Raw genomic sequence first — 13,806 nt, forward strand, 5'->3', positions numbered from 1 at the left:
GTTTCCCTCTTTTTAGTGCTGATATCAGTTTCAGTGACTTCCTGCTGTGCACTCAATCTCTCCAACTTGCCGGGTTTCAGACACAGCAGGCTGAATTTTATGAGCAGCAAAGTCCTGCCACCAGAACTGAAAGCAGGAGTTGCCCCCACTTCAGTGGGTAGTGGGACCCTGTGATGGCATTTTACCAAATAGGCCGCCACCTGGATCGTCATCTAATAGAGGACAGTGGCCTGCAGCCCCCCCCCCCCACCCCCCAATGAAGCTGCTGGCCCAATCAGAGGGCTGACAGCTCGGCAGCCGCAGCAGCAGTGGCCTCTGCTGAGCTGCAGGTCGAAGAAGAGGGCACCCCCATCCGAGGCACCCTTAAAGACGAGGTAAATTTTGTTTAGCAAGCCAGGCCCAGGCATGCAGGCCCTGAAAATTGAGGATTGAGGTGGGGGGGGGGGGGGGGGGGGGAAGGGTTATTCCAGCAGTGTTGTCATAGTCGCAGAAGCGGCCATTGCTGCCGGGCGGCCCCTCCGTGGGCCATTGAGCAGCCACTGAAGGGACCTCCACCCCCCCTAGGAACCTGCTGGGAGGCTGCCAGGGTTTATCTGGCGATCTCCCCATGCGGTGGCAGCCCCTCCCAACGCTGGTAATTTGCTGTGGGGTCGGGAAGACATCGGATTCCTCTCCCGACATCTTCCCCTGCCAGATTACCAACCCTCCCGCCTCCCAGGCCTCTCAAAAGGGCTGATAAAATACAGCCTCGAATTTTTTTCTGCCTGTGAGGCTTGCAACATTGCTAAGTGTGTGAGGTGAGGCTAACCATATGAACTGTGGGGCTGGGTACTGACTGGTAAAGTTTTTGGTAGGTGGGTGAATGGGAGTGCAGTAAATGGGGTGGTGGATGAGGCCAGTGGTTCACGTGCTCGGATATGCTGTTTGAAGTTTCAACTCAGTCACCTTGTGTCAGATTGTTAAACGTCTTCCTGCACTGCATCCATGTTCTTGGGAGCAACACTCCTGGCACTGACCACAAACAAGTGGGCGGCACAGTGGTGCAGTGGTTAGCACTGCAGCCTCACAGCTCCAGCGACCCAGGTTCAATTCTGGGTACTGTCTGTGTGGAGTTTGCAAGTTCTCCCTGTGTCTGCGTGGGTTTTCGCTGGGTAGTCCGGTTTCCTCCCACAGCCAAAAGACTTGCAGGTTGATAGGTAAATTGGCCATTATAAATTGCCCCTAGTATAGGTAGGTGGTAGGAGAATATAGCGATAGGTGGGGATGTGGTAGGAATATGGGATTAGTGTAGGATTAGTATAAATGGGTGGTTGATGGTCGGCATGGACTCGGTGGGCCGAAGGGCCTATTTCAGTGCTGTATCTCTAAATAAAATTTTTTAAAAATCTACAAGGGTGTCGAGGGTTATAGGGTCAAGCTGTAAAATTGGAGTTAAGGCCAGAATCAGATCAGCCATGTCTTATTAAATGGCAGACTAGGCTCGAGGGGCCAAATGACCTACTCCTGCTCCTATTTCTTATGTTCTTATGTACTTCTTCCCACTGGCTCCTGAGCATCTGTCTGGAGGGGGCCCCCTGTTCCCCTGTAGCTACAGGATGTCTCCTCTTCACTCTACCTCTTGCACCAAGATTTCCAGTGCATTGTCAGAAAACACTGGTGTGTGCTTTCTCACGTGTTCAGCCATTCCTCAGTATCAGATTCAGTTTTCAAATGACTTCCACCACTTCTTACAGTCACAATGCACGTTCTCTTTAAGAGGTGCAGGTTGCCTTTAAGTATCATCGGCCACTTGCAATATTGGGCCTCCTGCTGGCGGGTGCAGCCAATGAATAGTGTGGGTAGTGCTGGCTGCATGCAGCAATCATGGAAATCAGCAGGCAGCACCAGTTATTGTGCTGCTTCCAACGCAATGAATAGATGCAGGTTAATTGCGGACTGTGATCCCTATGCCTGTTTTGGTGGTTATCCAATTTAACCCCTAATAGTTCTTCCCATAAACCCAACAGCTTTTTTTCTGATCTTATCTGCTTGAGGTCCTGTGAAGCTGAACTCACAAAAACTCTCTGCTGTCGCGCATCGTTCCACCTTCCCCCAAAGTATAATTTTTATAACCTAAATATAGCACCTCACATTTACTGACATTGAATTCCACCTGCCACCTTTTTGTCCATTCCTCCATCTTATTAATATACACTTGAAGCTTTCTTTGACCCTCTGAATTATTTACTATTCCTCCTATTTTAGCATAATCTGCAAATGTGGACACCATTCCTTTTAGCCTATTTCCATATCACTGATTTTTTTTTATTCTTGCATGGGATGTGGGTGTCGCTTGCAAGGTCAGCATTTGTTGCCCATCCCTAATTGCCTTTGAACTAAGTGGCTTGCTAGGCCATTTCAGAGGGCAGTTAAGAGTCAACCAGGTTTACCAGACTGATTCCTGGGATGGCGGGACTGATGTATGAGGAGAGATTGAGTCGGTTAGGATTATATTTGCTGGAGTTCAGAAGAGTGAGGGGGGATCTCATAGAAACCAATGAAATTCTAACAGGACTTGACAGGGTAGATGCAGGAAGGATGTTCCTGATATAAAAACAAGAAATGCTGGAATCACTCAGCAGGTCTGGCAGCATCTGTGGAAAGAGAAGCAGAGTTAACGTTTCGGGTCAGTGACCCTTCAACGGAACTCCTGGTGGTGGGGGAGTCCAGAACCAAGGGTCATAGTCTGAGGATACAGGGTAAACCTTTCAGGACTGAGATGATGTGAAATTTCTTCATCCAGAGAGTGGTGAGCCTGTGGAATTCGCTACCACAGAAAGCAGTTGAGGCCAAAACATTGAATGTTTTCAAAAAGGTGTTAGATATCGTTCTTGGGTCTAAAGAGATCAAAGGGTATGGGGCGAAGCAGGAACAGGCTACTGAGTTGGATGATCAGCCATGATTATAATGAATGGCGGAGCAGGCTCCAAGGGCCAAATTACCTACTCCTGCTCCGATTTTCTATGTTTCAACCACATTGCTGTGGGTCTGGAGTCACATGTAGGCCAGACCAGGTAAGGACAGCAGATTAATGAACCAAATGGGTTTTTACGACAATCAACGATAGTTTCACTATTACTGAGACTAGCTTTCAATTCCAGATTTTAATTAATTGAATTTAAATCCACCAGTTGCTGTGATGGGATTTGAACCTGTGTCCCCAGGGGATTAGCCTGGGCCTCTGGATCATTAGTCCAGTGACATTACTGCTTCGCCATTTTCTCCCCACTAATGTACACAGTGAGCAGAACTCGTATCAGGCAGAACAATGCGGGATACCACTAACCACTCCATGATTTGAGGAACTGCCTTAACTCCTCCCTTCTACTCTACTCCAATTAATGGCCACTTAGGGGCAGCTTCCCACCTCCACTCTGATTTTACTCGAAATCAGAGGGGCTTGCTACTGATTGGAGACACCGCCAGGTGAGACCTGGCAACCTCCTAATGGGCTCGGGGAGGGGGGAGGGGCTCCCTTCTCTGGGGGTAATCCATGTTGCCCGAAGGGCCTCCCTCCTCCCCCCCGACGGCAATGATCTCCCCTGCAGCAAGAACCCTTCTCCCACTCTCACCAACCACCCTCTTGCCAGGGCCAGCCTGACTGGCCCCGTGACCCCAACCACACTTGCATGCACCCCAGGGTCTCCTCCACCTTCGCCACTGTCGGCCTCCTGAAAACCAGCAGTGGCCACCGATCCCCGTGATGCTGCTGGTGCTGAAGAGCTGCGCCCTCACCACCCCCCACCCCCACCCCCACCACTTCATCTTCGGTCCACAGCCGGGACCCTCATTTTGAGGATAAAATCCCGGCCTGTGATTCTATATAAACTCCACAGTTTAAATACAGGGATATTCTCAACGACATTATTGACTTATTGAGCTTTTAAACATGCAGTCTAACATCATACCTGTTACTCTAATCCCTTGACCTGGATTACAAATTGTGTAACGTTTGCAGCTCCAGCAGGTATTTCTACCTTTATTATTGCAGTAATACCCTTTCTTGCAGGTACATATAGTTTCTGCATTACGTTTGCAGTCCCGTAATATCATAAGACCTTCCCCTAGATAAGAAAAACATCAGTCTTAATTCAAAGTCTGAACTACGTCCCTCTATCACTCTATATTCTGGAGCATGAACACTTTACTGTAAGGGATGCGAGTTTTAAGGCAGCTAGTGAAACAGTAAAAGTTGGTCCTTTTAAATTAAGATTTAGAAGTGATTAAATCATGAACAAGTGGATTGTAGAAATTGTGCTTATCTGGAGAACTGTTCAGTTCACATCTACGCTAACCAAAAACTCAGAAAAGCTGACAAACATCTTCAAAAAAGTTGACATAGTCCCCAAAAAGCTGACAACTTAAAAGTAATCTACAAGTAAAAATCATCCCTGAACTAAGACCTACGACCCAGACCACTGTTTCAGCGTATATTAGTGATGAATAAGTTACATTTATTTTTATTGTATTGGATCAGTATTTTGGAATAGCATTCTCCGATTGAGTTTGTTTTTCCATGAAAATTAAAACCAATGACCTCAACTATGACATACAAAATGTAGTGAAAATGCAAGTGCAGTGTATATGATGGGGTTGTGCCATAACTGCATCATGTGGGAGTTTGTGCAGAGCACTGCAATCCCCAACATCTATACCTGCGGTCAATGTCTGTACCTTGGGCAACTTTGGTTCAGAATTGTTGAGCTGGAGTCTCAGCTGCAGACATTGCGGGGCATAAGGGAGGGAAAGAATTAACTAGGTACTTTGGCCAGGATTTAATGTGGAGGCGGTAGCCCCGTCCACCGGCTGGAAAGTCAGGGGTAAGCCTGCCTCTGCTGGCTCGGGAAGCCATGACCGCATTTTACAGTTCTCAGGCAATGAATTGCCGGCAGTCGTGACTTCCGGCCCTCTAAGGTAGGATGCCCGCCTCCAAGAGCTGCCGGCCAGGGGTCCAGTAGCTCTTCATTCCCAGAAGCGCCAATGGGAGCCGTGGCCACTGCTGGGACTGCAGCAGTCCCTGGAGCAGCAGCTGTTGAGGAGGCCTGGATATCAGGAAAGTGGGGTCAGAGATCGCTAGGACCAATCAAGCAGGTTCTGGTGAGGTGGGGTGGGGGGGCGGGGGATCTTCCAGTGGGGATGGCACTTGCCACTGGGGGGGAACTGCCGTGGGGCACAGGGTGTCCCATCAGGAGGGACCCCGCCCTACCGAGCCCACAAGGAGGCCTCCCCAGGTGGCGAAGTACCCATCCGCCACTGGTAAAAGACCAGTAACAGCGGGAAGAGGCCCTTGAGTAGCCATTAATTAGCTACTTAAGGGCCTCAATTGACCCAAGAGTCAGGCCGCCTACCACTTTCTCTGCCACTGGTGAAATACCAGCGGAGGCAGGTAGGTGACAGGCACGGCACCACCCACCTCCCCTACCCCTCACCCATCCCACAGAGGCTAAAGTGCACAAAACACTAATGTACACAAAAATATAATTTTTGTACTCGTGGATACAGCCATTTTTAAGGATGGAAACAAGTACCGATAATCACAGAATAGAATTACGTAATGATACAGCACAGAAGGGGCGCAGTGATTAGCACCGCAGCCTCACTGCTCCAGCGACCCGGGTTCAATTCTGGGTACTGCCTGTGTGGAGTTTGCAAGTTCTCCCTGTGTCTGCGTGGGTTTCCTCCAGGTGCTCCGGTTTCCTCCCACAGGCAAAAGACTTGCAGGTTGATAGGTAAATTGGCCATTATAAATTACCACTAGTATAGGTAGGTGGTGGGGGAATATAGGGAGAGGTGAGGATGTGGTAGGAATATGGGATTCGTGTAGGATTAGTATAAATGGGTGGTTAATAGTCGGCACAGACTCGGTGGGCCGAAGGGCCTGTTTCAGTGCTGTATCTCTAAATCTAAAAAAAAAAGGAGGCTATCTGGCCCATAGTGCCTGAGTTGGCTCTTTCAAAGAGCTATGCATTTAGTCCCATTCCCCTGCAAATTTTTCCTCTCAAATAATTATCGAATTCCCTTTTGAAAGTTGTAATTGAATCTGCTTCCACCACCCTTTTAGGCAGCGCATTCCAGATCATAACAACTTTTTTTTGTTCATGTCACCTTTTTTTTGCCCATGTCACCTTTTTTTTGCCAATCACCTTAAATCTGTGTCCTCTGCTTACTGACCTTTCTAACTACAGAAACAGTTTCTCCTTATTCATTGTATCGAAACCCTTCATAATTTTCTACACCTCTATCAGTTCTTCCCCTAACATTCTCTGCTCTCAGGAAAACAATCCCAGTTTCTTCAGTCTCTCTATGGAACGAAGGTCATCTGTCCCTGATACCATTCCAGGAAATCTCCTCTACACCCTCTCCAAAGTCTTGACATCCTTTGTAAAGTATAGTTCCCAGAATTGGCCAAAACACTCTATCTGGACCTTATCAATTAATAAATATAAAAGAGAAGTGGCCCCACCACTGACTCCTGGGGACCACCACTGCATACTTTCCTCCAGTCTGAAAAACAACTATTCACCACACTCTTTGCTTTCTGTTTCTTAGCCAAATTTGTACCCAGACAACCAATGCCTCTTTAATTGTACGGGCTTTAGTTTTGTTAACAAATCTCTTATGTGGTATTTTATGAAATGCCTTTTGAAAGTCCATATACACATCAACCACATGACTCTCACCAACCCTATGTTACTTCATCATTAGTTAGACATTATTTTACAAACCTGTGCTGGCTTTCTTTTATTTACTGATATTTTTCCAAGAACCAATCAATTTTGTTCCAGATTAATGTCTCTAAAAGTTTCCTCACCAACAATATTAAACTGACTGGCCTATTGTTGCCAGGTTTATCCATCTGCCCTTTTTTGACCAGGGGTGTAACATTTGTAATCTTTCAGGGCCCTGGTATCGCCCTCATGTCCAAGGAGGATTGGAAGACTATGGCCAGAGCCTCTGCTATTTCCACCCTTACTTCCCTCAGCAACCTAGGATGCATTCCATCTGGACCTGGCGAATTTTCTACTTGGAGTGCTGCCAAACATTTTAGTACCTCCTCTATCTATTTTTACCCTATCCAATTTCTCCACTACCTCCTCCTTTACTGTGACATTGGCAGCATTTTCGTCTTTAATGAAGACTGTTAAGACCGAGGTGGGAGGAGTGCACTGTTTATTCTCGTTCCACTTCTCCATGGGTCACAGCATATATTTAAATTTTTTCCCACTTATCAATACGGTCAATCCAAGAATAAAACACACCAACCAGGTTTCTTTAATAAACAACAAATTATCAGTTTATTATAAAACAAATCTTAACCAGTAATGAAGTAAAGCATAAACATACAGATTGAAATATTAAAGTTCCCTTCCTACCTTAGCATCTCACACTCACACACATATACCAGTTAACTGGATTGTGGTTTTTAGAGCTCAATTACAGACAAAACAAACCACTTGGGCTGAATACTTGCTCATTCTTGAAGAAACAGCAGATGAGCTGTGTTGGGTTCCAAAACTGGCATAAAGTACATGTAGACGGATCACTGGGATCAGTTAGAACAGTTCTTTTCAGGCGGCACTGAGAATTAATTTATCAGGCTTTTCTTCAAAGACTGGAGACGAGATGAGTTGACACTGTGGACTTCTCAGGGTCTTTTAGAGACATGCTGGAAAGCTGAGCTGGGTTGTGGTCTTCTCTTCTTCCTTGGGAATTCTCTTCTCTCCTCGGAAGGTTTCTCCCTTTTTATACAATTCAAACCCAACTCAAAACAATTCAAAAGCGAAACCGACAACAGGAGGTCAACCTTTTGACCTCCATCAATCTTGATCTGTCACTTCTTTGTAAACAACTTCTCCAGGTGTCCTAAGTTCTCTGTTGTTTATTGAGCTGGAAGTCAGATGGTTTCCTGGAAAGGCTTGTTTTCCTCACAAGACCTCTCAGTGCCCTTTTTAAAAAACATTTCCTGTGGCTGTTTTCAAAATCAAGTGGCTTTTACATGAACCCCTTTGAAAACCCCAAAGTTTAACATTTCTTCAAGCTTTCAAAAATGAATCCTCAAAAGATATATTTAACACAGGGTTACTTTTGTAACAAGACAGATGCAAAGAAATCATTTAATACCGAAGCCATGCCCTATGCCTTCTCAAGATCTCCTTTTTGGTGCCTGATCAGCTCCAACTTTGAATAGCCTTTACTATTCTTATGATTATAAAAGAGTTTTAGGTTCTCGGTTATATTACCGGCTAATGTATTCTCATACTCTCTCTTTGCCCCTCTTATGTCATCTTCCAGTTCGCTGTACTTTCTGTATTCAGCTTGGTTCTCTACTGAATTATGAACCCAACATTTATAATAGGCCTCCTTTCTCTGTTTCATTTTAATCTCAACAGCCTGGACTTTAAGGAGCCCTCGACGTCGGGATCCGTGGCAGGGGTTGGGCCTATAGATGGTCCCGGATGAGGCCCACCATGGACCTCGAAGTCTGCAGGACCCGGCCCAATATTACAGGGGCAGCGAGGCCTCGTAATGACCCCCCCCCCCCCCCGCTGCTCGACAACCAGACTGCAATTTAAATGTTTAAATAAATTAAAATACCTGAATTCATTAATCTCACGTCACCTTCTGATGTCCCGCTGCAATCTTCACCTCAGTGGCCGGCACTACCGCACCTTCGGATCCCCGTACAGGGAAACGAGGCAGAACACTTGTGAGGAGGGGGTGGGGAGGTAAGTTTATCAGTGCGGGGGGAGGGGGGCAGCGGAGTCAAATTAGCATCATTGGTGTCGGGGGTAGTGGGAAGGGTTGTAAGTTGCAGTTTGGGAGTGGGGGAAGGGGATGACATTCTGTATCTGAACTATTTCCTCTTTGAAGGCCTCCCATTACTCCTTTACTGTTTCATCAGTAAATCTTTGTTTCCAATCTACCTGGGCTAGATTCTTTTTCAACTCATGAAATTAGCCCTTCTGCGATTTATTATTTTCACTGATGCAGATTCACCTAATTCTCACCAACTCTGTGCTTAAAACTTTTAATACAACATTTATTTATTTTTTGCGGGGGGGGCAGGTGTCTCTGGGGATATGGCTTCCAGGATATTTTGCTGGTTTACTGTCATTTTCCTTCCTAACTCTCTTTTTCATTCCTCTCCCTCTCCAAATCACTACTTGAAGATTCTGCCTCAATCTCTTCTTTTCATCTAATGGTTGCTTTCCCTCTATAGGCATCATTTACCCCTCCTTCACTGCCATCAATTTCCCCTTCCCTCTCTCCTTCACTGCCCTCCACTCACTTCTTTCACTGCCATCCAGTCCCACTAGCCATCTATTTCCCCTCTTCCCATACATTTTTCCCCTTACCATGGATTTTACTTTCTTTCCTTGCATTGTCTTTCTCTCCCTCCCCTTTCCTCCCCTCTATGCAATCTGTGCCCTTCTTTTGGCACCTATTTTTTGGCTACTTATCCTACCCTAGTCTGAAGAACAATGCACTGAAAGAGCCTCCTCCTCTTAGGAACATAGGAACAGGAGTTTTTCAGCCTCACAGGCCTATTCTGCCATTCAATTAGATCTGTATCTTAACTCATCCATCCACTTCAGTTCTGTAACCCTTATAAACCCCTGCCTGTAAATCTCAGATTTAAAACTTTAAACTGACCAAGCCTCAACAGTTTATTGGGGGAGGAGAGTTTCATATTTCCAGTACCCTTTATGTGACAAAGTGCTTTCTGATATCACCCTTGAAGGCTTTGACCCCTGCTCTGGACCTCCTCCCTCCCCCACCCATAAAAGTTTCTCTTTACTTCCTTTGATACAAAAAGTCACCTTACATCGCAATCTTTTAAGTGCCAATGTAGTAGACAATGTGTAGCACTTGTTTTCTTGATGTATGGCACCCAAACTCATGTGAAATTAACATATTTGGAATAAAGCTTCCATGCTTTGCTGTAGCTCTTTCCCATAAAGAGTGAAAGAAAACAGATGTTTTTAAGATTTAAAAATAACTTTGAAGTAGCAACTCATAAATCACTAAAAAAAATTGATAGAATTTAAACTGAAAAATAACCAGTAAAATTGGTAAATGGAGGTATCAATGAGCAGCAGGACAACAAACCAAAATTCCATTGGGAATGCTGAACACTCCACAAAGTCTTCTTCTTCTTCTTTGGCCTCCTTGTCTCGGGAGACAATGGGTAACCGCCTGGAGGTGGTCAGTGGTTTGTGGAGCAGCACCTGGAGTGGCTATAAAGGCCAATTCTAGAGTGACAGGCTCTTCCACAGGTGCTGCAGAAGAAATTGTTTGTCGGGGCTGTTACACAGTTGGCTCTCCCCTTGCGCTTCTGTCTTTTCTCCTGCCAACTGCTAAGTCTCTTCGACTCGCCACACTTTAGCCCCGCCTTTATGGCTGCCCACCAGCTCTGGTGATCGCTGGCAACTGACTCCCACGACTTGTGATCAATGTCACAGGACTTCATGTCGCGTTTGCAGACGTCTTTAAAGTGGAGACATGGACGGCCGGTGGGTCTGATACCAGTGGCGAGCTCACTGTACAATGTGTCTTTGGGGATCCTGTCATCTTCCATGCGGCTCACATGGCCAAGCCATTTCAAGCGCCGCTGACTCAGTAGTGTGTATAAGCTGGGGATGTTGGCCGCCTCGAGGACTTCTGTGTTGGAGATACGGTCCTGCCACCTAATGCCAAGTATTCTCCAGAGGCAGCGAAGATGGAATGAATTGAGACGTCGCTCTTGGCTGACATACGTTGTCCAGGTCTCGCTGCCATAGAGCAAGGTACTGAGGACACAGGCTTGATACACTCGGACTTCTGTGTTCAGTGTCAGTGCGTCATTTTCCCACACTCTCCCACAAAGTATACAGCACTTAAGCTATGTGGAAATCACCATCAGGTTTGGTGGGAATTAAATGCATAGCTTCACAATCACAGAAAACTGAAGTGAAACCGGTGCTCATCAATACCTTCAATATATACGTTTTCCTCACTTCAATACATTTCCTAAGGCTTGAACATTGCCCCTAGGAAAATACTGAAGTCTCCTGTGGGCAGCACAGCCTAACAGCTCCAGTGACCTGGGTTCGGTTCTGGGTACTGCCTGTGTGGAGTTTGCAAGTTCTCCCTGTGACCGTGTGGGTTTCTGCTGGGTGCTCAGGTTTCCTCCCACAGCCAAAGACTTGCAGGTTGATAGGTAAATTGCCCTTAGTGTAGGAAGGTGGTAGAAGAATTGAGGGAAGATGGGAATATGGGATTAATGTAAGATTAGTATAAATGGGTGGTTGATGGTTGGCACAGACTCGGTGGGCTGAAGGGCCTGTTTCAGTGCTGTATCTCTGTATGACATTAAAAGTAATATTACTGTGTTTTACCTTTACAAGTCTGACAGGGAATACATGTTGTTGAATTATGCGCTTTAATAGCGTATGTCCCAGCCACACACAATGTACATTTTGTTGAGGCATTACTTCGACAGTATGTTGCCACTCGAGTGCCTGCAATAAAAATAACCAACATGCATCATTAGCAAGAGATAAATTTGCAATTACAAGATTTGATCTAGTCTCAGCTCACTCCCTCTTTCAAAGCATTTTGCTATGGGATTGAAAGTAAAACGGATAAACATTGATGATCCTTAATGTAGTTAGTACAAACCAATCCAATACAACAGAGCCACACAGTGAACTGCTGGGACATCTACAGAAGCATGCCACGGCACTCACTCAACCTGGATAGAGAGAAACATAACTCAACAACAGCAACAACAACCTGTATTTATATAGTGCCTTTAACACAAACATCCCAAGGTGCTTCACAGGAGTGTTATTAACAAAATTTGACACTGAGCCAAATAAGGAGATACTAGGGAAAATGACCAAAACCTTGGTCAAAGAGATCGGTTTTAAGGAGCATCCGGATGTTTCTGTGACTGGACGTGCGGTTCTGCAGGACTCAGTACTAAATCCCTTGCTCATCGTGGAGATATCAATGATTTAGACTTAACTGTAGGGAGCATGATTAAGAAGTTTGCAGATGATTAAAAAAGTTGGCTGTGTGGTTGATAGTGAGGAAGAAAGGTGTAGACTGCAGGAAGATATTAATGGACCAGTCAGGTGGCCAGCAAAGTGACAAATGGAATTTAATCCAGAAAAGTGTGAGGTAAAGCATTTGGGGAGGGCAAACATGGCAAGAGAATACACAATAAATGGTGGGATTCCGAGAAGTGTCGAGGAACAGAGGGACCTTGGAATGCATTTCCACAGATCACTTAAGGTAGCAGGATAAGTAAATAAGGTGGTCAAGAAAAGCATAAGGGTACATACCTTTATTAGCTGAGGTATAGAATATAACATCAGGGAGGTTATGCTTGAACTGTAAAAAAACACTAATTAGGCCACAGCTATAGTACTACGTACAGTCCTGGTTAATGTATTACAGGAAGGATGTGATCGTACTAGAGAGGGTACGGAGGAGATTTACAAGTATGTTGCCAGGAATGGAGAACTTCAGCTTTGAGGGAAGACTGGATAAGCTGGGGTTGTTTTCTTTCAAACAAAGGAGGCTGAGGGGAGATTCAATTGAAATGTATCAAATTATGAGGGCCTATCGAGAGTGGATAGGAAGGACCTATTTTTGATGCTTTCATTGGAATGTGAGCGTCTCTGGCAAGGCCAGCATTTGTTGCCAATCCCTAATTGCCCTCGAGTAGGTGGTGGTGAGCCGCCTTCTCGAACCGCTGCAACCAATCTGGTGTACATCCACAGTACTGTTAGGAAGGGAGTTCCAGGATTTTGACCCAGTGACAATGAAGAAAATACAATACTGTTTAAGTCAGAATGGTGTGTGGCTTGGAGGGGAACTTGCAGGTGGAGGTCGCGGGTTTGGAAGGTGCTGCCGAAAGAGGCTTGGTGAGTTACTGCAGGGCATCTTGTAAATGGTACACACTGCTGCCACTGTGTGCAATGGTGGAGGGAGTGAATGTTGAAGGTGGTGGATGGAATGCTGATCAAGCGGGCTGCTTTGTCCTGGATGGTGTCGGGCTTCTTGGAGAGTTATTGGAGCTGCATCCATCCAGGCAAGTGGAGAGTATTCCAACACACTCCTGACTTGTGCCTTGCGATGGTGGACAGGCTTTGGGGAGTCAGAAGGTTAGTTACTCGCTGTGGAACTTCCAGCCTCTGATCTGCTCTTGTAGCCAAGCTGGTCCAGTTAAGATTCTGGTCAATGATAACCTCCAGGACGTTGATAGTGGGGGATTCAGCAATGGTAATGCCATTGAATATCAAGGGGAGATGGTTAGATTCTCTCTTGTTGGAGATGGTCATTGTCTGGCACTTCGTGGCACGAATGTTACTTGCCACTTATCAGCCCAAGCCAGAATGTTCTCCAGGTCTTGCTGCATATGGACACAGACAGCTTCAGTATCTGAGCAGTCACCAATGGTGCTGAACACTGTGCAATCATCACCGAACATCCCCACTTCTGACCTTATGATGGAGGGAAGGTCATTGATAAAACAGTTGAAAATGCTTGGATCTAGGACACTACCCTGAGGAACTCCTGCGGTAATGTCCTGGGGCTTCAATGTTTGGCCTCCAACAACCACAACAACTTCTTTTGTACTGGGTAAGACTCCAACCAACGGAGAGTTTTCCCCCTCATTCCCATTGACTTCAATTTGGCTTGGGCTCTTTGATGCCACATTTGACAAAATGCTGCCTTTATGTCAGGAGCAGTCACTCTCACCTCACTCTTGAATTC

The 13,806-nt window shown here is 45.9% G+C and overlaps 1 protein-coding gene across 5 annotated transcripts in view; it reads right to left on the bottom strand.

Moving 5' to 3' along the window:
* LOC137351978 (tumor necrosis factor receptor superfamily member 5-like) overlaps window positions 1–13,806 on the bottom strand; it is a 94,237-nt gene that overhangs the window by 52,585 nt on the left and 27,846 nt on the right. For 4 of the 5 annotated variants that reach the window (XM_068016932.1, XM_068016928.1, XM_068016931.1 and 1 more), the window contains 2 exons: window positions 11,418–11,540; window positions 3,948–4,103 (listed from right to left, as the gene is read on the bottom strand). In XM_068016932.1, coding sequence (XP_067873033.1) covers window positions 3,948–4,103; window positions 11,418–11,540 — 279 coding nt within the window. The remainder of the gene's footprint in view (window positions 1–3,947; window positions 4,104–11,417; window positions 11,541–13,806) is intronic. The other variant, XM_068016930.1, reaches the window with a different exon arrangement.

This window comes from Heterodontus francisci, chromosome 37, assembly GCF_036365525.1.
Source record: "Heterodontus francisci isolate sHetFra1 chromosome 37, sHetFra1.hap1, whole genome shotgun sequence".
In the NCBI taxonomy this organism is placed as follows: domain Eukaryota; kingdom Metazoa; phylum Chordata; class Chondrichthyes; order Heterodontiformes; family Heterodontidae; genus Heterodontus; species Heterodontus francisci.